The 24,829-nt window shown below is 53.5% G+C and overlaps 3 protein-coding genes across 6 annotated transcripts; 1 reads left to right on the top strand and 2 right to left on the bottom strand.

The window, feature by feature from the left end:
* Positions 1–617: 617 nt before the first annotated feature.
* On the bottom strand, positions 618–7,883 carry CDK10 (cyclin dependent kinase 10). Of its 4 annotated transcripts, XM_081273415.1 has the most exons (14): positions 7,744–7,883; positions 5,806–5,872; positions 5,659–5,731; positions 4,859–4,930; positions 4,326–4,428; positions 4,125–4,206; positions 3,738–3,805; positions 3,311–3,363; positions 3,113–3,182; positions 2,425–2,484; positions 2,101–2,224; positions 1,890–2,029; positions 1,424–1,476; positions 618–1,223 (listed from the first exon to the last, which is right to left on the bottom strand). In XM_081273415.1, exons 4-14 carry the CDS (start codon positions 4,875–4,877, stop codon positions 1,126–1,128), a joined length of 870 nt encoding a protein of 289 aa, XP_081129541.1. In that variant the 5' UTR covers positions 4,878–4,930; positions 5,659–5,731; positions 5,806–5,872; positions 7,744–7,883; the 3' UTR covers positions 618–1,125. The 4 variants fall into 4 exon arrangements, with proteins under 4 accessions (XP_081129541.1, XP_081129539.1, XP_081129538.1 ...); XM_081273413.1 differs by having other exon boundaries at positions 5,659–5,872; XM_081273412.1 differs by lacking the exon at positions 5,806–5,872 and having other exon boundaries at positions 7,744–7,881.
* A 1,347-nt stretch (positions 7,884–9,230) lies between these two features.
* Positions 9,231–14,542, bottom strand: SPATA33 (spermatogenesis associated 33; the record flags this gene model as incomplete). Its single annotated transcript, XM_081274654.1, has 3 exons — positions 14,440–14,542; positions 14,201–14,353; positions 9,231–9,442 (listed from the first exon to the last, which is right to left on the bottom strand). The coding sequence occupies exons 1-3, from the start codon at positions 14,474–14,476 to the stop codon at positions 9,231–9,233; spliced, it is 402 nt and encodes a 133-aa protein (XP_081130780.1). The 5' UTR covers positions 14,477–14,542.
* Positions 14,543–14,642: 100 nt separating this feature from the next.
* CHMP1A (charged multivesicular body protein 1A) lies at positions 14,643–24,119 on the top strand. Its single transcript, XM_081275070.1, has 7 exons — positions 14,643–14,744; positions 17,448–17,467; positions 18,889–18,966; positions 20,259–20,405; positions 20,841–20,969; positions 21,668–21,855; positions 22,548–24,119. Exons 1-7 carry the CDS (start codon positions 14,738–14,740, stop codon positions 22,567–22,569), a joined length of 591 nt encoding a protein of 196 aa, XP_081131196.1. The 5' UTR covers positions 14,643–14,737; the 3' UTR covers positions 22,570–24,119.
* Positions 24,120–24,829: the final 710 nt, after the last annotated feature.

Below are 24,829 nucleotides of genomic sequence, written 5' to 3'. Positions count from 1 at the left end.
CCTGCTGGCTGGCCCGTAGCTCCTAGTCCATTCCCTGCAGCCTGTGGTTCAGGACAGCAGGTTGCCCACCCTCCATGTGGCTTGCTCAGGGGCTGCAGGGACACCATGAAGGTCCTAAGTTCCACTTGGGCCAATCTGGGAAGCTGCCAGGTGCCAGCTGATCTGGTTTGAGGGCCTTGGCCTCCCCACGGTGTCACAGCCAGGGGGTGCTGGCTGGAGGAACCCAGGCAGCTGTGCCACTTCCTACCCAGTGGAGAGAAGGCTCAGCAACCAGCACCCCTGCTGCCTCCCAGCAGAAGAGGGGGCAAGTCCTGCAGGCCACCCACTGGACTGCTGTGTCCACTGTGGGTCTGTGCAGCTGCTGCAGACCCCAGAGGGAAAAAACCACAGCCTGCTTTCCCTGGAGGCCACCTAGGGCCCCTTAGACCAGGGTCCCCAGGACGCCAACCCATCCAGGGATGGGTAAGTGCAGAGTCCGCCCTGGCCCAGCTTCAGGGGGCAGGTACGGCGATCTGTGCCCCATCCTGCTCTTCCTCCCCAGTGCACTCAGAGGACACTGTCCATGTCATACAAGCAAGAACCCCACAGTATATTAAACAATGGTGAAACCAGGTCTGTTAGGAAAGTGTTTCTCTTCCTCAGGATGGGAGCCAGCTGCTTCTCAGGAGTTTCAAGGGTGCCCCCCTTCCCAGCCCTGCCCAGGGTCACCACAGCTTCTCTGAGCCCTGTGCAGCCCCTGTGACCAAGAGGCAACAGCACAGCAGTCCTCAGAGGCCAGTGCCCACCCCTGGCTCCAAGACCCCACTACGTTGTACCGCCTGAGATTTCAGCACCAGTGTGTCCTCCTCTCAGGAGTTTCTGCCAGACAAGACCCTGCACAGCCATCAGGTGTTGCCACAACAATTCAGCTCACTTGGGTACACAGGCTGGAGCTCCCGCCCCTACTGCACCCCACGTCCATACCTGCCTGGTTCTGGGCACAGGCAGGGTGGAGTCAGCTGAAGGAACAGGAAGGTCGAGGGTAGCCTGGGGACAAGCTGCATGCCAACTTCCCAGGAGGCCCAGCCTGACTTGCAGGGGCATTCCCAGTCCACTGCAGGCCTGGCCATCTGACGCAGGCCCACCTCAGGGCTTACACCGCTTGCTCTGGCTCTCTGCAGTGGCCGGGGCAGCTCGCTTATTTCGGTGGTGGGGGAAGGTGGGCATGAGCTCCGGCTCACAGGCTGCAGGAGAGGAGCAGTTCAGTGTTAGGGTAGAGGAATGGGTGGCTCCCCAGCAGACCAGGCCATGGGGCATGCTCCAGGTCCTCACCTATCCAGGATGTCCACATTCCTGCCTGCCTTGGAAGCCCACCCACCAAAAAAAGGGCCACTGGCCAAGCAAGCCCCCCGAGAACAGAACCCAGAGGGTCTGGGGAACTTACGCAGGGGCTTCTCCTTGAAGTAGGAGCTCTCCAGGCAGTCTCCCGCGGTTGCCCTGCAGAAAAGCAGCCTATTAATGGGATGCTGGCCTCAAAAAGGTCTGTTCCCTCACACCCCAACCGCTTCGTTTTAAACTTCCAGTAGCAGGGTAGATGGTAAAGAGAGGTTTGGGGTCCAGAGACCACAGGGAACCTCAGTGAGTTCTACAACAGGAGGAAGCAGAGAGAACCCACCCTGGACATTGGCAGCAATGCAACCCATGTTGTGAGAAACTGTCTTTCAAGGTTCTGCTTGAGCTGGGGGAAGGGGTAGAGCACTGGCCCAGGGGATGTGGCTCCAGGTTCAGACCCAGCACCACAAGAATAAACAAGGGATGTGGGTTTGAGGGGTCCCTCCACCTCTGCAGAGAGCAGGGTCTTCCCATTCCAAATGCTGACTCGCAGTACTGCCCGCAGGCGGGAATCTGACCTTTTCTTGGGGTCATACATGAAGAGGAAATTCAGCAGGCGTAGTCCAGCCTCAGAGAGCCAGGGGAACTTGTGCTTGAGGTTGTTGTATGGCTGTTTCCTCAGGCTGTACTGGCCAGCCAGGGGCAGCTTTGAGAAACCCTGCAGGAGGCAGGGCTGGAGCCACGGATGGGCTGGGCACAGGGGGCACTGGGGACTGCCAGGTTACCCACCGGCCAGATGTTTTCGCTGGGTGTCCCCAGCAGCTGCACGATTAGGTCAATCTGGTGAATCTCAGAGGTGCCTGGGAGAAGGGGCTTGTGGGCCAACAGCTCAGCTAGAACGCAACCCACCGCCCTACAAGGGGAGAGACCACAGACCTGAGTGCCATGCCACCAGACTGGTGATGGGATAGGCAAGAGGGCACAGCCAGGGCAGACCTGCTCCCACAGCCACTCTGCAGCTACACTCTCATGCTCCCTCCAGACCCAGGGAAGACTCCTGCCCTGCCCTGCCCTGCCCTGCCCTGACTGAGCTCTGGGAGCAGCTGCTCTCACCACATATCGATGCTGGTGGTCTGGGTGGTGGTTCCCAGCAGCAGCTCAGGCGCACGGTACCTGCAGAGAAAAGTACTCCAGGTCACCTGTGGCCAGCCCCTCTCCTTCAGCCAGGGCCAAGCCTCCCAGGGGCTCCACAGTACCCTGAACAACAGGACCACTACTGCCAGGTCCAACACCCTCTGCTCTAGGCCTGAAAACCAGGGTGACACAGTGGTCACAGCTGTTAATGGAGAGCTGCCACATGAGCTTGTCCTGGGCGTTACAAGAACCACCGAGGCCTTGGCACAGGCCTGTGGACATCAGCCACTGGAGTGTGGTCAATGCACACTCCAGAGGCGCCACATAGGGACCTCATGTCCCCCCTTGCCACAGGTGGTTCTGCCTATTAGCAGGCTGATCACGGAGCTACGTAGGCCACCAACTCCCAAGGTGCTTCCAAGCCAGCTCTGAAGGCACCACCTCAGGAAGGTGGACAAGGCGGGCTCCTTCAGACCACTAACCCTAGCTGTCACCCTTTGCCAGGTCAACCCTGGCTGTTCTGGGAAGCTGTCCTAGGCCACAGGTGACCTGGAGTGCCTTTCTCTGTCCAGCTTTTATGAGTCTCCCACTCTCCACTCTTCTGCAGTGTCAGCCCCACCCTCAAAGGGCCCTGAAACAGGTACACTCATCCCCGGGAGGGACTCACCAGAGGGTGACCACCTTGGGGGTCATTGGCTTGACTGGCACACCGTAGGCCCGGGCCAGGCCAAAATCCGCTGTGGTAAAGGCAAAGGGGGAGGGGGAGGTCCTTCAGGGCACTAAACAAGGACCGACACCCCCACCACCAAAGGTGTGTCCACAGAAAGCCACCTCCACACATGCAGGGCCAGCACGCCGTGCCCACCTGTCTTCACACAGCCCTTGTCGGTCATGAGCAGGTTGGACACCTTCAGGTCCCTGTGACAGAACGCCAGTGTTCCCAGGAAGCAAGCTCCATGGGGCAGACTCACCACAGCCTGAGACCACATCGGTCTTACACTGCCCCCAACCCCCTTCTGAAAGCAAAGGGTAGCAATGGCAAGGACACTAGCCACCAGGTATGTAGTAGCTCCCGCTGCTGTGGGAGAGGCAAAGCCAGCCTCCGGCTCCAGTCCCCAAAGGTCCCCCACTCCCAGCAGTTCCTGGCAGAAGACATTTCCCCCAGGCAGCTGGAGAACTTCTACTATACATCTGTCCCTGGCGGTCTCTGCGAATGACTGCAGCAGGGGAGGCCGGTCACCCTGACCAGTGCAGGCAACTGCTCTGACCTCCCTCTGGCTACCTCAGTTCACCTGTGAATGATGAAGTTCCTGTGAAGGTACTGGAGGCCCCGGAGCACCTGCAGCACAATGCACTTGACCTGTGTAGAGACCCAGGCAAGGGTTAGGGCGAGCCCATGGTGGACCCTCTGTGCCATGTCCCTACTGGTGGCCAGGCTGTCGACACACAGCCTCAGGAACTTAGCGGTTGCTGTGTCCAATACAACCAGAAACGTGCAGTTGCCACCTCTCCTCCCCAGGGGCCTGGCGTGTCCCAGGCTGGGCTCCTCGCACTCCCCAACATGCCCCACAGGCAGTAACTCCACCTCTTTCAAGAGGGCGGAGACACCCCCACACCACCACCAGCCTTGTTTGGTACAGTGGTCACTGACCAGGGCTCGCAACGTGCCCCTCACATACCTGAGCTTCAGAGAAGGGCGTTGGCATATTCTCTAGGAGGCTGGCCAGGTCCTGTTCACAATAACCCATCACCAGGAAGATGCTGGGAGAAAACACATGCCCCATCCTGTCTTCTCCCTTCTGGGCAGAGGCCCTCCCTCACTGCAGGAAGGGTGGCACAGAGGAACAGGGCCCACACGGGTAGTGGGCCCGGCAGGGTACCTCTCCAGGTGGTTCCCGACAACCACCTCCTTGAGCTCCACAATGTTTGGGTGGCGAAGGCGCAGGAGCAGAGTGATCTCCCGCAGGCTGCTGATGGGGATGCCTGCAACAGAGAAGGCTCAGTGAGCCCTGCCCTGCCTTCAGGCTCTAGGGACACCCAGTGAAAGATGCCGCTACTGTCCCCGCTCAGGGAGACTGGCCATCCCAACACCACTCGTCACTGTCACTCATCAATAAAATCAGCAAATCTGTGCTCACTGCTGTACTGCAGGCATCCTGGTGGGTCCGAGTCCCCCTCCCCAGCCCCCCCCCCCAGCTGCGGCTCAGCAGGGTGCCAGATTGGTGTGGAAGGCAGGTGAGGTGAATCGCCAGACTGGAGGGAGAGGAGGGGCAGGAGAGAATCCACACACCTCCAGGCAGTGGGGATAGACTTCACAAACCTGGCCTGGAGGTGACAGGCTGAGCCAGCCCCCTCATCAAACCCCTTCCTGCTTTGAGGTCCTAGCTGTAGAAGTCTACCCCTCCCCACTCACCATCCTTCTCCTTGTCCATTCGCACCTTCTTCAGGGCAACGATCTCATCTGTCTGTGTGTCGCGGGCCCGATCTGGAATGGAAACCCATCACAAGCCCCTCTGTGCTAGGCAGGAGCCCCTCTGAGGCTCCTTGGGGTTCCCTGCCCCTCCTCAGGAGCCCCCCTCAGCTCCTCAGAACTCCCTTTCCTCTAGCAACCTAGTGCCTAGTGATGCTCAGTCCTCACTCTGTGCAAGCAATACTCCTGAGACAAGCTCCCCGGTGCTCCCTCACTTGAGCTGGGTGGGAATGAATACCCAGTTACTCTCTGAAACCTGGCCTCCGGCAACTCAAACTCCATGCATTCTCCTCCTCGGGCAACACATGACCCACTGCTTCACATCTGCCTGCAGCTATGTTCCAACAACAAATAAAGAGCTCTATCTGGATGGTCCCTCTTCCAAACACTAGACAGAAAGTCTCACACCAACAGAGCTGGTATGAACGCCAGCTGCTGCTGAAAATTCTACCTTTCAATATTCTAACAGCCGCTGCATTCCATGGTCATACATTTGGGTTACTGATATTAGCAACCTGAAACTGAGGTTTGCCCCCAGATATGGTGTAAAGTTCATGGAAACTGCACTGGGAGTTAAAAGTTCCTGAACAAGCTTTGGGATTGAACCCGGGGGGCACTTAACCACTGAGCCACATCCCAGCCTTGAGAAGCTTTTGCCAGCCAACACAGCTGCCTCGTGGCAACCCAGCCTGTACTCATCAGCCACAAGCTGCGCCTCCAGGCACCCCACGGTGGCCACTCACACACAATGCCATAGGTGCCCTCGCCAATGCGGTTCAGCTTCTCAAACTCCTTCACGCTCCGGCATCGCCCCAGCTGAAAGAGAGAGGTGCTGCCAGTGTGGCGCCTGGAAGCTGGTAAACAGCTGAGAACAGGCATTTCTCACCCACCTGGCACTGAGAAGTCCACCCATGTCCTGCTCACCAAAGAGAAAAGCAGCCACACACTTGGGCTTCTCTGATGAGAAAAGGGGGAGGATGATACTGGGCCCACTTTGAACGAAATACAGAGGTGGCCTAGCCACTCCTTCTCCATCTCAGTCTGCATGCCTGCTGTCTACAACAGTCACCACTGTGCACAGCAACACCATTATGGCAGAGAATACTATCGTCACCATCCAGTCACTACCTCCTCTGTGTGAAGAAACATGGCTCAGGCTGGGCAGGGTGGCGCAGGCCAGTAATTCAGCCACTCAGGAGGCTGAGGCAGGAGGATCCCAAGTTCCAGGCCAGCCTCACCAACTTAGCGAGATCCCTTCTCAAAATAAAAACTAAAAAGGGCTGGGGATGTAGCTCAGTTGTAGAAAAAAGAACACTTTGATTCAATCTCTTGTATCAAAAAAAAAAAGAAAAGAAAGAAAAACAGAAGAAAAGAAGCACTGTTCAGTGGCACCTGGCCACGTGTGTCCTCCAGGTCAAAGGAAGCTGGCTACCACCCACTCCCCTCCAGGGAGGCTGGGAATGGCTGAGAACAGGGGGAGCAACAAGGCAGAAGAGGGCTAGGATGCAGCTCAGCGGTGGACTGCTTGCCAGCATGCTCAAGGCCGTGGCTTCAACCCCCAGTACCACAAAAAAAAAAAAAAAAAAAAAACACCATGGCCCACCGGGTGGAAAACAGCTGCCTTTCTAGGATGTTAGTGAGGAGGAGATAAAGCTCTGTCCACCCAGAGAGCCTGCACCCTGACAACCCTGCATGATGTGGTGCCTCTGGGGAACGGAATGAGCACTTCTCCTTGTATCTAAGCAGTGTCTGCAGCAGGGTTCTGACTCTAACAGCCTCTCCTGGTTTCTCTTCTCTTGTCTTGTTACTCTCTGAGACCTAGAGGCAACTGGCTGGCTCCCTCCAGGGTCTCATCCCTTCTCACACTGCTCTCTGCTGGCACCTCCTGCCCACACTGTGACCCTCCTGCTCTGCCCCTGCCTCCTGAGTGTGGCATGCCACCCTTCTCATCTGTGTCCAATCTGATCACACTTCCTGGTCCAAAAGAAATGCCAGTTCTTCTGCCAATTTCGTCCTGGCCCCAGATGAATGCACTCCTAAGACCCCAGAGACTTCCATGTCTCCAGGCACTACTAATTATGCACTTTGCCTATCCTCCCATTGGCCACGATCATTGTTTGTTTATTTATTTATTTTGGTGCCAGGGAGTGAAGCCAGGGGCGCTTAACCACTCACTGAGCCACATCCCAGCCTTTTTCAATATTTTAGAGACAGGGCCTCGCTAAATTGCTGAGGCTGACTTTGAACTCCCCATCCTCCTGCCTCAGCTTCCCAAGCGGCTGGGGTTCCAGGCGTGCACCACCAAGCCCAGCTCTTGATTCTTCGAAAACACAACCCCGCTTTCCTTACACCATGTGTCCATCTTGGTAAAAATCATTCAGCGCCTTCATCCCACAAAAGAGACAGTAATGGAAGTGGCGGCATATGTCCCCAGAGAGGGCTGCCGGCCCCTAAGAGCCCCCAGGCGCAGATGGAGAGGGGAACCAGGCCGCCAAGTTCTCGTCCAGCACCAGCTGCGGCGGCGGAGCCCGTCGCGGGCGGAATCGGGAAAGCAGGGGTAGGAGCTGGGAGTCTGCCCTCGCGGGAGGCCGGGCCTCGTCCCGCCCCGTCCCCGGGAGGCCGTCAGCCGGGCCCTTCCCCGCCCCATCCCTGGGAGGCCGCCAGCGGGGTCCCGTCCCCATCCAGACACCGCGAGGCTGCCAGGAGGACCCGTCCCCGTCCCCGTCCCCGGGGCCGTCGTTCCCGCGCGTGCCGCACTGCGACGTCGGCGCTCCAGCGCGACCCTGCTGGAGAGGAAGGCCGCGTCCCCGAGGGGCCCCCCGTCGCACCCTGTGTTCCGCAGGCACCGTGAAGAAGCCTTCCTTACGGATACACTTCAGACGGATCTGCTCCGACTCGGGGTCCGGCTCCGCCATGACGAGAGCCGGCGCCACTGCCCGAGCGCGCAGGCGCGCGATCTACTTCCGGCTCGTGCTGCCCCGCCCCCTGCCACGGTTACCCAGGGGACCTTGCCAGGACCTAGACACGCCCCCCCTGGGGAGGTTGCAGCCTCCCGCCCCCTCGGAGCGCATCCTCGGAGCTCAGTGCGTGGGGTTGGATGGAGACCCCACCAGCTGGTACACCAGCAGAAGGCGGCAGGCATTCCAGCGAGCCTTCCCCTGCAGGTGCACCACCCTCAGATGCTTCCCTTCACTTAGGAAGAGCAGAGCTCCGCAGTGAATGCGGGCAAGCCCAGGGCGTCTGCCTTGCCAATCTCTAGCCCAGTCCTAGAGGGTGCTGTGTTTGTATGTAGTATGTACATAGTACTAGATAGGACTTGTGTTTATACTAGATGGATTTACATGTTCGTATGTATGTATATATTTGAAGCTGTTGGAGCCAGGCTTGGTGGCTCATGCTGGAATTACAGAATTCCAGCAACTCAGGAGGCTGAGGCAAGAGAATTTAAAGTTTGAGACCAGCCTCAGTAAATTAGTGAGACCCTAATTCAAAATAGAAAAAAAAAAAAAAAGAACAATATGTCGATATGTGTGACAGGCACCTCAATACCTGAGAAGACTGTGGCCATGCCACTGTCCCCTATTTCTGGTTTGCCCTCTGAGGCCAGCCAATCTAGAAACTAACAAAACTAACACATTGTTACTACATACATAAGATCAGACAGGCCAGGGCACTCAGTCAGGCCACAACCTGACCTGAAGACGGTGCTGAGGGTGGACTCAGTTGAGTTCTCAGTGACATCATAACTGCATCCCAAAGTGGCCCTTCATTACCGGGGGCCAGGAAGACAGGACAGCATTAACAAGGTCACTTCCAAGGTCCATGTGCCCTGCCCACCCATCCCAGGGCACTTCCTGCACTATTCTGGCCTTGGGCAGCACAGAGGCCAGCAGCCCGAGGCAGCTCTGAACCTCTCTGTTCTGCAACTCAGCCTCTGGCCTTTTCTCCAATTTGGGGGACAGGCCACTCACTGTAACTTCTAAGTACTTACTCCTCAGAAGTGAATGGAAAGGATCCTAACTGCCCACCTAAGTCAGAGCCCGAGGTGCCGCCTGCTGTCCATCATTCATCACAGCCAGCCACTTCCAACATGGAAATGCTAGTTTATTCATTTAGCACCACAAATTTCACTCTCTGAACCCGTCACTGTCACTCCATAAGCTGCCAGCGGCCCTAGGGAAGGTAAGACCAAGGTGGTCACTGAGGCAGAACCTAGTGGACTGAGGACACCTTGGCTCCAAAGGGGCAGGATGGCCCTTCTGCCTGTGTGGCTGAAACTCAGCACAGTGAGTCATGACAATTCAGGGGCGCTTGTTTATTCTTTAGTATGCAGATCATAAGCAGCTACTGTACTGGGGTTCCTGTGTCGGTGGTAGGGACCCCAATCAGCCTGTTCCCGAATGGTTCTCTGCTCTTCATTTCCAGTGGAACAGTAGCTGATTAGAGTCTCATTTGAGGCCCGAGTGATGATGATCTGTGGAATGACAAATTTCTTCTTGTTCGACTTTTGCTTTACATCAGGTTTCTCTAGAGGGAAGAAAACATCCAGGCATTTAGTGGCTGTGTGGGGAACTTCCACAATGCAGACAAGGCCTGTCTGGGGCCAGAATAAAGGAATTGGGCTTGGGGTTAGCAGGAGAGACTGTGCACGGAAGTTCCAAAGCTCACATGGATTCACAATTCAGCCACAAGGGTCCTTTCCTTCAAGGGAGAAACAGGAGACTTTCTAGATTTCCTGTGCCCTGGGGAAACAGCTGTAGGGTGGCTTCAGGGCAACAGCACAGGAAGGAGAGGATATAAAGGCAGTTCTGCCCCAGATGCCCAGCATCCAGAGGGTTATAACTCTGGAAAAACTTCTGTACAGATCTCTACCCATCAGAATTGCTAGAAAAGGCTGTTTCAGGCACTGCAGTTTGCATGCTCCTAAAGGTGACTGAGTTTGTCTTGTTACCAGGTATGAAAGCCAAGGAGCTCCCAGCCTCCTCCCTCCACCACTGGCTCCAGGCTCCCAGGCTAGGGCATGTGGAAGCCCAATGAGGTGCACAGACAATACAGTCAAATGTTGATCATGCTCTTTTGGGGCTTGCTTTGCTCCCTCAATTCCCTTAATGCTGCATGAGCCCAATTACAGGGGAGAATGAGTGGTTAGTGATATCAACATGGCTTTTATTATTTATTTTGTAGCACTGGAAATTGAACCCAAGACCTCATGCATGCCAGGCAGGTCTCTCGCACTGGTCTGCTATAGAAAGCCATTCTGCAGATGTGCAGGTGTATCATTCTCTTGCATTCACATCCCAGCCTGTTTTGGAGACCTGGCCTTGTTAAGTCGCCAAGGCTGGCTTGAACTCACAATCCTTCTGTTGAGCTTCCCAAGGAGCTGGGATTACAGGCCTGCTCAACCATCCCTGGCAGACCTTCAATATTTCTTTTCTTTTGGTATCAGGGGTTGAACCCAGGGGTTCTTTACCACTGAGCTACATCCCCAACCCATTTATTTATTTATTTATTGTTTTGATATGAAATCTCACTAAATTGCTGATGGTCTCACTAAGTTGCCCAAGCAGGAATCAAACTTGTGATCATTCTGCCTCAGTCTTCCCAGTCGCTGGGATTACAAGGCAAAGCCACTGCACCTAGCACCTTGAATATTTCTTTGTGACATCCTTCTTTGAGGTTTAGAAAAATCAGATTAATATTTACATCATTTTATTCTAATCACTCTTGACCATCTGGAAACTATCTGCATATGGCAAAAGGCTACAGTCTAACTTATGTTTTCCTTACAGTGTTAGACATTTTTCTTAGCATCATTTATTATACAGTTCTTCCACTTTCTGCTTGTTTTTTCCCTTGATACCGAGCATTAAAGTTAGTTTTTTTGCATACTTTTATTGGTGTGTTATAATCATAATAGTGAGTTTTATTTTTATGTATTCGTACTTGGACACAATATAATGATATATTTGGCTAATGTAATTCCCACCTATTTTTTGGTGCCAGTTTTATTGTACTCTCATTACACACACACACACACACACACACACTCACACAGCTTTTCATGTTTTCCATTTCATTGATCTGCTTGCTCTCTTTGTACTGGAACTACATATTTTTTTTTCCAGATATGAAATCAACCCCTTGATATCTTGTCTCTATGCTTCTTTACCACATCAAAGGGTTGACTGTAACATTGGACCTTTGCTTCTGTCCAGTAAGTCTATGTCACATGATGAATCAGGATTTAGAGATGTTTAGCATCTCTTTCTTTTCAAATTACAACAAATATTTGGAATTTACTGCTGCAGACTCACATGTTCTTATCATAATAGGGGCCAAAACTGGAAGACATTTAAAAAAAGACCCTGAAGTCATCCATACTTGCCATTTATTTAGTCTGATTTTGGAGAAAAAGGCAAAAAAATTCTGGAACTCCATTTTTAATAACTTTTGACATATTTTTAAAGTTTTTATTTTTATAATATTTATACATTCATAGAAAGTTGCAAAAGTAGAACAGAAAGTTACTGTATACTCTTCACCCAGTTTCCTCCAATGATAACACCTTTTATATCTGAGTTAATATAAACACTGGCATTGATCCAAGGTATACAGATACATGCCATGTAGTCACGTGACCCCACCTTCATCGGGACACAGGACTGTTTCCCACCAGAGATCCCCACCACTAGTCTGTTCACCATCTCTATAATTTTTGTCATTTGGTGAATATTACACAAATGGAATCAATCATACAACATGTAACCTTTTGAGACTGGGTTGTTTTTTTTGGTGCCAGGATGGAGCCCATGGCCTCATACATGCTAGGATTTAACCCAGGGGTGCTCTACAACTGAGCCACATCATCAGTCCTTTTTGTTTTTTTTTCGTTTTGTGTGTGTGTGTATAGTACCGGGGATTGAACTTGGGTGCTCTACTAGTGACCTATATCCCTAGACCCTTTTGTTTTATTTTAAGACAGTGTCTCATTAAGTTGCCCAGGTTGGCCTTAAACTCCTAGGCTCAAGCAATCCTCCTGAGTAGCTGGGAACTCACATGTACACCACCATACCCAGCCAAATTCAGTTTTTTCTTTTGGTACTGGAGATTGAACCCAGGGGTGCTCTACCACTGAGCTACACCCCCAGCCCTTTGTAATTTGAGACAGGTCTTGTCCAGTTGCTGAGGCTAGTGTAGACCTTGCCATCTTCCTGACTCAGCCTTCTGAGTAGCTGAGATTACAGGCATGCACCACCAGGCCCAGCCTAATTCCTTTTTCTTTTTCTTTTTGGTGGTGCTGGGGATTGAACTCAGGGCTTTGTGCATGCTAGGCAAGCACTCTCAACTGAGCTATATCCCCAGCCCCCATTTTTTTTTAAAGGCATAGACAGAGGTCTATTTAGGAAAGTGGATACACATTCAAGGGAGAACAGGGTGGGGAATGGCAATCTCAAGAGAGCTGCCGGGAACTGGGGCTGTGGCTCAGTAGTAAAAAACTTGCCTAGTATGTGTGAGGCACTGGGTTCAATTCTCAGCACCATAAGTAAATAAAGTTCCATAAACAACTAAAAAAGAGAGAGAGAGAGAGAGAGAGAGAGAGAGAGAGAGAGAGAGAGAAAGAGAGCGCATGGCGCACGAGAGCTGCCTTTGGACTAAGCAAGGAAAACACAACCCAGGGAAAATACAAGCCATCTCCAGAGGGACAGACAGTAGCCCATTGGTGCACTGGCCCAATTCAGTTGTAAGAATGTGTCCATCATCCCAAGAAGTCCTCTTGTGCTGAGTGTGGCCAATTCCCACTCCTGCACTTGGCACCAGAAGGTCACTGAGCGCCTCTCTATGTATCGGCTTTTGGTCATTCGGACATAGAGCATCATCCTGTAGTGCTCTGTGCACTTGGCTTCCTTCATGTGGCATCATGTTCTGGGGTTGTTCCACAGGGCAGCACATCAGTGGTGCTCCCTTGTTACTGTAGAGCATGTTCTACCATGTGGAGGAACCACACTCTCCCCTGTCTTGAAATTCATCTTCACTCTTGCTCCTTGACCTGCTGTCTTCTCTTCATGTCCCTGCCTCCGAAAAGGTGCTGTGAGACAGCTGCTGCCTGGTGCCTTTCCAGCAGGCAGTTCCTTGCTGGCAGGGGTCTTGCCCACTCCAGTGCCTCATGGCTCCTCCAGTCTCTGGTGAATTTGCAAAGTGAGCCCATCCTAGACAGGCAGAGCAGCTGAAGGGAAAGGTCTCCTTGCTAATAGTGAGGAAAACCAGGGGCCTTCTGGCTATCTGGGGACTATGGCAAAAGACATCCTTGATATGAGGGCAGCAGAGTATAACATGCCAAGTCCTTGGCAGGACTTAGTCAATGGTGAGCTGATGAGCAGACCATTCTGAATGCTCAGTAGAAGGGTGATATCTGACTCTTCCATCATTTGTGAGACTATGACCTCAGTTGAATTTGGTGGCTTTTTTGTAATTGTGGCTAAAGGCACCCTGAGAGACAAGGGCAACCCTAGGACTCTGGCCCTTCTCAGCCTCCTACCTTCAAGTGAGGAGTTCCTGAATTTCATGTTCAGCCTGTATCCCAAGCCCAGTGCCTGAACTTCACCCTGCCTCCTGCTTGTGGCCCTTGATGACCTACATCCTGCCCGGCCAGTGTGCCATTTCTTATACTTTCTCATCTGACCCATGAACCCCATCTCATCAGATAGCAGGTTCTGTTGTTTCCAACTCCTGGGTCCTTCTGGAATCCCTGGTGCCACAGCCTCACTGGTTCCCAGCAGATTACATCAATGGACCCAGGACAGATCTCCCTTGGCTCTGTGCCTCCCTCAACTAGCCTCCGTGCTGGAGCCAGACAGACTTTTCCAAGGCAAAGTCCCATCACACTTCCCTTGTTTTAAATATCTAACAGTCCCACTCCACAGTCCGCAAGACCAAGTGGAGGGAAGACTGTATTCAGGCCGCTTCCAGCAGTTGTGGCCTCAGTCCCTCCACTCCATACTAAGCTGCTAAAAGGGGACACATTTGCTAACTGCTTTGCTTCTTTGTCTCAGTGGTTGGCTCCTCACAGCTGCACTCCCGCCGGGCAGTGCCCCAGGTTCCATTCCAGACCTCACAGTGGTGCCAGATGACACCTGGTGGCTACCTAACTCTGAGGGAACTTACCTGTCCATGAAGAACTGGATATTACTCCCCACACAGAGGCCCTGAAGCGAACCCCGCCCCCACGGCCAGGGTCTGGAAACTGGACCCCGTCCCGTGGCGAACGTGACCTCGGGGGCCTCCTACCTTCCGACGAAGCAGAAGGCCTCCCGTGCTTGGCCGACCCCTTCCTCAGGAAGTGGCTGTCCGCGAGCTTCTCGGCCTCCAGGGAGTGCTTCTCCGACAGCCTATCCTTAGATTTCGAACTCGAATAGGAGGAGCCCTTCCTTTGCTCCTCACCTGAAACACACGCACAACCGTCAGCCCGCCACCGGGGTCGGGGCGCGGGCTCCGGGGCTGCCCGAGCAGCGGCGGGCGCCCTTTACCTTTCCTGGGTTTGGGCTTGCTTTTCGAAAGTCCCATAGGTGAGCCCGCCGCCCCGCCGGCGCGGGCCGGGGTCCCCGCGCCTCCGCGGCTGCGCGCCCAGAGTGTCTCACAAAGCCGATCCGCGAGCCGCAGCGGCGCCGGTCACCACGGCAACCGCGCGCCTCGCGCGATCTCGTCCTCTCGCGAGAGCGCCTGACGACCGGAAGCGCCGCGACCCGGAAGTCCCCGCCCGGCGTAGCAGAGAGGTGGGGTTCACTCGCCTGCGCCCGGCCCAGGGCTACCGCTGTCGGACTGGCCATGGACGGTAAGGGGCGGCGGCGGACTCCGGATCCCCGACCTGGGGTTTGTTCCCCGGGCCCCCACCCCACTCTGGGCCCGGGAGACCCGACCTCACATCCCAACCCGAGAGGCCGTCTCCTGGGCCCCGACCCCACATCCCCACCGACGCCGCCCCCGGCCCGACCCCGCATCCCGACCAGGAGACCGTCTCCTGGGCCCGACCCCTGGTCACATCCTGACCAGGAGACACCACCCCCCTCCCAAGTCTTGACCTCGCATCCCCAGGGGAGTCCAGGCCCCCTTTCCTCTAAACTTGGCGTAACTTTTGCCTTTGGGGCCCTGGGATGCCTGGCCAGAAGGTACCAGGAAAGGTGCAGTGGCGCTCCATGACCCCAGAACACCACTCAAAGAAATAGGAAGAGAGCTCTGAGGGCCGGGCACAGGGGTAAGCCCCAGACCTCAACAGCAGCTGTTTTGAAACTGGAGCCATACGCCCCATTCTGCAGGGGGGGAAACAGGTTGGAAGGGAACCACCGACCCCGGCAGTCTGACTCCCTGGCCCGCCTTCACTTTGGAGTGCTCTGGGCCCAGGGATTCCAAAGAACAAGAAGAATCAATGGCAAAATTAAGCTGCCTCCATCTGCAGAAACATTTATGGGGTAGTGTGATAGATTTAAAACTTTAAAACTTTTTTTTTCAAAATGCTTGGGTAGAAAGTATATAACTATGTCATTGTCATGAAGAAAATGTGTTGGAATTCTTTATAGACCACCGTGGAGTGATGAGAGGTAATACCTAACCTAACTGCCCCCCTCCTGAAGAAAAAGCTCTCCTGGTTCTTTTGAGGAAACATGTTTTGTTGTTGTTGAAAAATTATGTATTAATTTATTTTACAGTAGAATGCATTTTGACACATTGTACACAAATGGAGAACAACTTCTCATTCCTCTGTACATGGTGCAGAGTCACTTCAGTAGTGTAAACATACATTTATTTAGAGTAATAAAGTCTGTCTCATTCTACCATCCTTCCCATCCCCACAGTACCACCTCTCCCCTCACTCTTCTCTACAGAAATCAAAATTCCTTCATTCTTCCCTATCCCCTTGCCCCATTATGGATCAGCATCTGCTTATCAGAGAAAACATTTGGCTTTTGTTTTTTGGGTGATGGATTTATTACTTGGTATTACATTCTCCAGTTCCATCCATTTATCTGCAAGTGCCATTCTTTCATTTTCCATTGTGTATATGTACCACATTTTCTTTATCCATTCATCTGTTGAAGGGGAGGAAACCTTCTTGAGCCAGTTTCTCCAGCTGTTTGTTCTGCATGGTCTTGTTCATGCAGTCTGGATAAGGACCCTGAGGCTGGAAGGGAGGGGATTTTGCCAAGTGGGATGGACTGGGCATCATGGCACTGATTTGCTTGCCCATGTATCAGGGTAGCTTTGTTTTCCAGAGTCAAAGCCAGCTTTGGCCTTGACCAGGCCCTGGCCAGGTGCAGTGGCACATGCCTGTAATCCCAACTACTCAGGAGGCTGAGGCAGGAGGGTCAAGAATTCAAAGCCAGATCAACAGATTAGTGAGGCACTTAGCAATTCAGTGAGACCCCGTCTCAATAAAATTTAAAATGGGACTGGAGATGTGGCTGAATGGTTAAGCACCCCTGGGTTCAGTCCCAGTACTAAAATATACACACACACACACACACACACACACACACACACACATACACACATACATTTGACCAGACCCTGTATTGAGAAAAGATAGATTGCTAGGTGCCCAGAACTCAAAGGGGATCCTTGATTGCATCTGTGGAATGTACCCTTATTCAGGGCTGAGGGGGGTGACCTTTCAGGAGTCAGTTCTTGGGATCTTCATTCAAGGCTGGGGGGTGATGAACCCTTCAGAAGCCAGCACTCAGGACTTTCATGCTGGGCCAGGAGAGAATGAATCCTTTGGGACACACATTCCGGGCTGGAGGGGCAAACCCTTTTGGAACCAGTACTCAGGTTTCTCCTTCTGAGTTAAGGTAAACCCTCTAGAACCCTCTTTCTGTGCTGGGGTTGAACTCTCTGGATTTAGAAATTTAATAAATTTATATCAATCAGAATCTGCCTGGCCCTTGAGTTGTAGTGAACAGGCAGTGAATTAGGGCAACAATGGATTTGTTCAAGACACTCCGTCTGCAGGGTGGGCAGGCAAGGTAACCTGGTAACAAGGTAACCTGAAGCAATGGCTTAGAAATGGCAGCTGCCATGGAGTCAGTTATCACTTGGCTATTTTGATCCATTTACCTTTGGGACGATTGAGTACATACAAAATGGACTGTTAAGTACTGAACATTATTAGGTTGGGAAAGAATCCCAAGGGTCTTTTGTGAAGTTGCATTAATTGTAAACCACCATCTCAAGTTTTCACCACGGCCAGGAGCTGCCTGCGTTACATGATCTGTCCTCATACCCACCCCACATTCGCAAAAAGGACACTGGCTAAGGGAGGGTCTGTGTTGATTACAGCCCTGCGGGCTAGCAAGGGGCTGGAGCTGGCCACCAGTGTATCTTCTGACTCATGCTCAGGCCCTAGCCAGTGCTGTCAGGTCTGGGTTCTGTGCAAGCTCCTAGTGTCTGCAGGGGTCTCAGTGAGCCCATCTGTTTGTTAGACTTGCTGCTTGTCATGTTTCATGAACATGCAGTCCTCAAACCATGTTCTCTTTCTTTGCAGATACCCTGTTCCAGTTGAAGGTATGTATTAAATGACCATTTGCCCCAGCCCTGTCCTGGCGATGAGCAAATGGGGACAGATGGTACAAGTCACACTCAGAATCCTAGAAACAGAGTTGGGACAACTGCTCAGACTGCTGACCAAAGACAAGTTGTCGAGCTGGCTCTGTGCAATATTAATTGATTCCTCTTTTCTGGCAGTAGATCACTCTAGCTCATCCATGAAAGACTGAGTGTATTATCTCTCAAGAAACAAGCTTGGTGTTATGGTTATGCCTTGATGGTCCTGCTAAGCAATTAACCTGTGGCCTGAAATGCTTGAAAGTCACTATCAGAGAACTGTGGATGGTGCCCCTTGTGTTGGGGTGGTGTTTTCAGCTTTCTGATAACCCCAGGCTCGTTCCTCACTTTTCCTTTAAAGGACCCACACTTCATCATCAAGGTTAACGGTATCTTGTTTCTCACTGGACTGAGGTTGGGCAGGAATGGAGTCCACAGACTACCACATGGAGCTCTCGAGTGGCCTCACCTCACACCAAGTCTTTGTGAAGTACTGCTGCTGGGGGCACAGGCCCTCAGGGGATCAGTTGCATGGAAGACCAGTAAGCCAGGCCCCTAGCAGTGGTGGCAGTGGCTAGGACTGGTTTTGGCACCAGGCAGCTGCAGAGGTCCTGGGCACACGCATCCTGGTAGTGGTGGTAGCAGGACAATCAGGTTTCTGGGATCTGTCTGCACAAGTATTCTGTGGAAATTATATTTTCAGGTTTTGAGAGGTTTTGTTGTTGTTCTGTGGTGCTGATGATTGAACCCAGGGCTTTGGGCATGCGAGGCAAGCACTACCAACTGAGCTACATCCCCAGCCCATGGGTTTTGAGGGTTTTATGGGTTGGTACCAGGGTTGGTACCAGGGTTGGTACCAGGGTTAGTTGGGTTGGTACCAGGGGTACTTTGCCATTGAGCTACATCCCCAGCCCTTTTTATTTTTTGTATTGAGACAGGGTCATGCTAAGTGGCTTAGGGCCTTACTACATTGCTGAGGCTATCCTTGAACTTCAGAACCTCCTGCCTCAGCCTCCTGCGCCATGGGGATCACAGGCATGTGCCACTGCACTGGCATCTTTAGTATTTCATCTAGAATCATGTGTTGCTATTTGGGGGTGTCCTGAAACAAGTTGGAAGCCTTACATAAGAGGAGTTGGGGTCAGCCTTACATTCTGGGGAAGGGCTTGGATCAGGGTGTTTGGGGAGAAGACAAATGTTTTAGAAAACCTGTCAGAGGGCATCTCCTTCCTCAAGCTATGCAGTCTCAACCCCATGATGGTGGGCTTTCTGCCTTCTCAACTTGTGGCCAGTCCAGGGTGGCAGAGGTGGAGGGATTGGGGAGCGGGACTTGGAGGGTGGACCTCAGGCGTTCAGCTCAGAATGTCTTGGTTTCTCCTCAGTTCACAGCGAAGCAGCTGGAGAAGCTAGCCAAGAAGGCAGAGAAGGACTCCAAGGCGGAGCAGGCCAAAGTGAAGAAGGTGTGCGACGTGTCCAGCTTCTGGTTCTGCCTTCTCCATGCTTTTCTGTTCTATTATGATGCTGTCTTCTAGAACCGCACTGTGGCTTCTGATACCTGCCATATTCACTTCCATATCTGAGACCAGCAGTCTTGGGAGAAGGGGCAGTTCCTGACTCTACCTTCCTGACCCGTGGGGTGTGCACATGGGAAGATGAGTGCATAGCCTCTGCTGGTTCTCTGTGAATGTCCATCCTGTTATTCCTCTGATATTCTGAAGTTGCTTTTGCCCTAAATACAGGAAGTGGGCTCTACCTGTCCCTGTATGATCTCATCATTCTTTTCTGCAGAGCTGGTGTCCAGGACGTCAGGGTTTAGGCAAGGGTACAGTGGGCCTCCATGGGGTGTGGTAGGGCTGGAGACTCTCTGGGGGCCTCTCCTGGGAGAACCCTGAGAAGGCAGGGCAAAAGGAATGTTGGGGACCCTTGCTTTTGGTGGAACTTCCATTGAAACTTTACTTACATTACTTCCTTGTCTGGGGATATAGCTCAGTGGTAGAGCACTTGCCTAGCATGCAGGAAGCCATTGGTTCAATCCCCAGCACTGTTTAAAAAAAAAAATTCAAAAAAAGCCAGGTGCACTGATGCACACCCGTAATCCCAGCTCTGTGGAAGCCGAGGTAAGAGGATTGCAAATTTGAGGCCAGCCTGGTCAACTTAGGGAGACCACATCTCACAATGAAAGTAAAAGGCAGGAATGGAGCTCAGCAGTAGAGCACCCTTGGGCTCAACTCCCAGCACCAAAACCATGAGAAAACCATGCCTCCTTGGTGAAGTGGCTTCAGGGATGTTGATTTTGGCTTCCCAGGCAGCTGGCCACAGTCTGTGTGACAGTGGCCTGTGCCATTCCTGCAGCAGTGGCATCTACTTTGGACTCGGTGCCTCTGCCTCTCCCCTCTGCTTCTGTGCAGCAGGCCAACCACTCCGGAGGGCCCACTGCACCATCCACCCTTGGGCTCAACCCATGCTCCTAAGTGGGCTTGAGGCTTAGACATCACAGTTGTACAAAGCTCACAGAGGGGGCGGGGGGATGCACCAAGGACGGGACCCAGGGCCTTTGCATTCAAGGCAAGGGCTCCACCACTGAGCCACACCCTGGCCCTCACCAACGCTGTTGATGAGTGTACCTGGGACTGAAAGGCCTCCCCACTCCATGTTAGCAAACGACCCCCTGGAGAGGGTATCGCCAGGCTCCTCCTAGCCAGTGTGCAGACAAACTACTAATTTCCCCTATAAACTTTTCCCCTTGAATCAGGCCCTTCAGCAGAAGAATGTGGAGTGTGCCCGAGTCTATGCTGAGAATGCCATCCGCAAGAAGAATGAAGGTGTGAACTGGCTCCGCATGGCATCCCGTGTGGATGCAGTAACCTCCAAGGTGCAGATGGCAGTGACCATGAAAGGGGTGAGTGCTAGGGTCCTGCTGCTTGTGCTGACTGAAGCAGGAACGGGATCTGATGGCTGGTCTGGGGCAGCCCAGAGTGTAGGGAAGCTGGGTCAGCAAGGGCTGAGGCATGGGGAGTGCTGGCTGAACACAGGAAAGTGGGCTGGGGTCCTCTGACAGCACCAAACGCAGAGCCTTGTGGCCAGACTTGTCACAGCTGATCTTGGGACTCTCACTAGACCCCTTAGTTTCACAGCAGGGCCCCTCTGGAAGAGGTGTAGGCTTGCAGCTCCACCATGTCCTCCTTGTCCCGTAAGTGGCCATGTGCTTGTGCGTTCAGTTGACAGCATTTGCTAAGGCCCTGGGCTCCCATCGGAGCTCAAGAGGACATGTTCTTGGAGGAAAACCCTTGCTCACCTTAATCCTGTTCCCTTCCCCAACCCTCTCTTGTCCCAGGTGACGAAGAACATGGCACAGGTAACCAAAGCACTGGATAAGGCCCTGAGCACCATGGACCTACAGAAGGTCTCTGCCGTGATGGACAGGTTTGAGCAGCAGGTGCAGAATCTGGATGTGCACACATCGGTATGTAGTGCTGTGGAAGGGCTGGAGGGTGCTCAGTCCCTTGTCCCTGAGAGTCTTTTTCTTTTTTGGTACTGGGGATTGAACTCGGGGGCACTCAACTCCTGAGCCACATCGCATCCCTATTCTGCATTCTATTTAGAGACAAGGTCTCTAAATAAAAGTGAGTTGCTTAGCGCCTCACTATGGCTGAGGCTGGCTTTGAACTCATGATCCTCCTGTCTCAGCTTCCCGAGTCACTGGGATTACAGGCCACTGTGTCTCGTGAGAGTCCTTTGAGGTGGTCCCTGCCAGGACCCCGAGAGGGAATGTAGGGAGGACCAGGTGGATGATAGACGAGCACACAGAGTTGTAGATAGTGCCCTCAGCACTCGTGTGCACAGTAGGGGAACAAAATAAAGGAGTGGCAGGAAGGGGTGAGGGAGCAGAGAGAGCATCCTGAAAATATTGGCATGAGAAGGCGCATGTGGGTGGAGAATGAAAAATGAAGTGGGGGGCTGGGGTTGTGGCTCAAGCGGTAGCCCGCTCGCCTGGCATGCGTGCGGCCCGGGTTCGATCCTCAGCACCATATACCAACAAAGATGTTGTGTCCGCCAAGAACTAAAAAATAAAAAAAAAGAAAAATGAAGTGGGGCCCTGTGGGGCTGTGGAAGGCTGCTGTAGCCCTTTCCCCGACTGACCAGAATGTGCTCTGCCCCCAGGTGATGGAGGACTCCATGAGCTCAGCCACCACACTCACCACACCTCAGGAGCAGGTGGACAGCCTCATTGTGCAGATTGCTGAGGAGAATGGCCTAGAGGTGCTGGACCAGCTCAGCCAGCTGCCTGAGGGTGCCTCCGCGGTGGGGGAGAGCTCTGTTCGCAGCCAGGAGGACCAGCTCTCCCGGAGGTAGGGTGGTGCCCTGGAGCAGCCGTCAGCCTGTGCTCTGTGCTGTGAAGGCAGATACAAGTTAGAGACACTAAAGGCAGTTTGGGCTGAGGCTGGGCACAGAAGGGTCTGTCCTCCTCCCTGCAGTCAGAATGTTAGTGTGGGTGGTGGATCTTCAGCTCCAGGAACACTCCTATCTGGGCTCTCAAACATGTCTCCTCTTCATCTGCTTGTGGTCAGCCCTGCATAGAAGGCAGTTGGTGTCTGATGTGGCATCCCAGGTTTGTGTGTACACGGCTCACTTCAGAAAGAGGAATCTTGGCTGAATGCAGTTGTACACACCTGTAATCAAAGCTACTTGGGAGGCTCAGACAGGAGAATCACAAATTTGAAACCAGCCTCTTTGAGACCCTGTCTCTCAAAATCAAGAGGGCTGGAGATGTAGTTCAACGGTAGAGTACCCTGGGGTTCAATCCCTAGGACTAGGCTGAGAAAGGAAATCTGCTTTTCCTAAGTGTAGCTGGTGGTACTTGGCTGTTTTCTGGTGTTTTTACTCCTGTTGTCTCAGGATGACCTTAGGAAGCTGAAACTGAGGAAAGGATCATGAGCTTGGGGTGGGGGGCATCTGGCTGAGCAGGCATCTGACATGTGGACACAGTGTTCCCCTGGCCCTTGCCTTTCTTGTCTCACATGACCCTCTGTTGGTTTCCCAGGTTGGCTGCCTTGAGGAATTAACTGCGCCTCTACGTGCACTGGCTCCCCTGCTCTGTGATGTGCTGGAGGCTCCTGTCCTTCCTCCCCACTGTCTCTCACCTTTTGATCCTGCAGAGCTGCAACCGGCAGCCATGGCCTCTCAGCTCCTCTTGCCTGCCGGGCCAGGGTGGGCTCAGAACTGATCCTGTTCCTCTTAGGTTGGACAGTGGGTCTGCATCCTGGTGTTGAGTTTATGCACACTGGTGTGGGTAGCTTTGTGACTCTGGGCGGACCCTGGAGCCTGGCATGCTGCCCTCGGTCCTTCACTGTGCAGAGTTGATGGGACTGGCCAAAGGATGTGTGTGGACTTGAGCCCAGTGCTGTGGGGCCCTCACGCTCCAGGGGCTGCATCCCTGCTGACTACTGTCAGCCAGTGGGGATTGGGGCCACCCCCTTGACAGACAGCCTGTCACAAGAAGGTGCCTGTGGACCTGTGTCCAGCACCGCTGACACTCTGCTGGGCATTTACAGATGATGACCTTCTTCTGTGGTTCAGGGCTGGGGTCTTGGCCATACTACAGCTGGCTGAGCCCTGCTGGGGCCTCCTGCCCTCGCCTCCCTCGGTTCTTAGAGGTGCCCACTCCCCCGGACAGAACAGTCATCCAGGTCCAGGTCCAGGTGTGCCTACCTGGGGTTCTCATCCTTGCTGGGCAGCTGCCTCTGGAGGTACCTTGGGCCACTGGGTCTGAGCTCTGTCTCCCTCAGCGCCCACCAGAACTCCAGGCTCCTCCAGCCACATGACCTTTTTCCTAGGGCCTTTGCCAGTGCCTCCCACTCCTCAGTGGGTGCCACAGTTTTGTCTTTCACTGTAAATCAGCGGGCACTCCCCTGGCCACTGCCCCACTTGCCTCCTCAGCTTGGATGCCAGAGTGGCTGTGGAAGGGAGCTGGGACAGTGGCCTTCAGGGCCACTGCAGGCTCTTAGAGGACTGCTGCAGGAGCCACATGAGACGGGCGGGAGGCCTCGAGGGCTGGGCACCAGCTGCTGTCTTGTTTTTTCTGTTTCCTAAAGTTTACTTAATGCCATCAAAGTTCTTAGGGTTTGGGGGGTTTTTTTTGTTTGTTTTTTGGGGTTTTTTGCCAAAGTAGAAAGCCGGGTCCTAGTTTTCTCAGCATGGGTGTGGGGGACCAGTGTTGCCCACCCAAAAGACCCATGTTCAAGTTCAGAGATGTGGCAACTCTGACCAGAGCACACTGCCCTGGGTTCTGTTCTGGACGTGGAGCCCTGGTATCCGTACAGTGGGTGGTGCTGGGGGAAGGGGTTGGTCAAGGCCCTGTCTGGTTGTGGTCCCACTGGGCCTCTGGAAATTGACCTGCATGCTGGGTGTGGAGAGAAGAGCTGATGGCTCCTGGGGAACAGCCTCAGGGAGCCCCCAGAGCCCCACGGCAGGTGCACTGAGGTGCAGAGGTCTGGGTAGCACTGGCCTGCAGGGGTCCTGGGGCTGGTTCACCAGAGGAGGGTGGGTGTTTGCCTTTTTCCTAAAATGCTGTTGTAAGTAAATAAATTGATGCCTGTAATCTGCTTGAGCTTTGCTTTGGTCTGAGAAGCCAGTTCCTGTCACTACCTGAAGCCTTCAGCATGCTGCCAGGAGGCACCTTGCTGCTAGAGCAGACACAGGCCCCTCTGCCTGCCCGTCCAGTTCTTGTTGGTGTCATCCTGCAGTGCGAGCCTGGCCCTCACACGGTCACCTCTCAGTGGGGAGTGGAACCACACCCCTTGCCAGCAGAGGGCGTTCCCCTCTGGTCTGTACACCAGCCTCATTCCCCATGCCCTCTCAGGGTGGCGGTCATCTTTCTGGTAAATCCCTTCATCTGCATTCCATTGTGGGAGCCTTCCCACCCTGCACTGTGCCTGCAGAGGAGAGGGGACCTGCCCCTGCCCCAGAAGCCCCATTGCTTCCAGCCACATCTCCCGTGGCCTCCGTCTTGTCCTGGCAGGAGCTTGGGACAGCCAGATGCAGGTCCTTCAAGGAGAGAGCTGGCAGGTGCTACACTGCTAGGCACAGCCAAGAAACCCGCCTGCACCCAAGCCACCTCTGCAGCCTGTTCCCAGGACTTGCCCACACCGGTGGGTGCTCTGGAAAGGCCTGCATGTTACAGAAGATGGTGTGCCACCAGGCAGGGGTTTAAGGAAGTCTCCACGCAGATCTTTTCAGGTTCTTGACCCCGTCACAGAAAAAAACTTGAAGGTGAGTCAGATTATAACAAGAAAGGAAGTGCTCTATTGAAAGAGCACAGAGACA

The sequence above is a fragment of the Spermophilus citellus genome (genome assembly GCF_964194105.1).
Source record: "Spermophilus citellus genome assembly, chromosome: 18".
Lineage (NCBI taxonomy): Eukaryota > Metazoa > Chordata > Mammalia > Rodentia > Sciuridae > Spermophilus > Spermophilus citellus.
This window is presented reverse-complemented; position numbering and strand designations above follow the sequence as displayed.

Excerpts from the sequence above, each read along its gene's own strand:
- CHMP1A (XM_081275070.1), top strand. Across the intron at positions 17,468-18,888 it reads ATACCCTGTTCCAGTTGAAG|TTCACAGCGAAGCAGCTGGA; the intron begins GTATGTATTAAA and ends GTTTCTCCTCAG. Across the intron at positions 20,406-20,840 it reads TGGCAGTGACCATGAAAGGG|GTGACGAAGAACATGGCACA; the intron begins GTGAGTGCTAGG and ends CTCTTGTCCCAG.
- CDK10 (XM_081273412.1), bottom strand. The coding sequence starts at position 7,830 with ATGGCGGAGCCGGACCCCGAGTCGGAGCAGATCCGTCTGAAGTGTATC. Across the intron at positions 3,806-4,124 it reads CGCCCTTCTCTGAAGCTCAG|GTCAAGTGCATTGTGCTGCA; the intron begins GTATGTGAGGGG and ends GTCTCTACACAG. Across the intron at positions 2,225-2,424 it reads ACCACCAGCATCGATATGTG|GGCGGTGGGTTGCGTTCTAG; the intron begins GTGAGAGCAGCT and ends CTCCCCTTGTAG.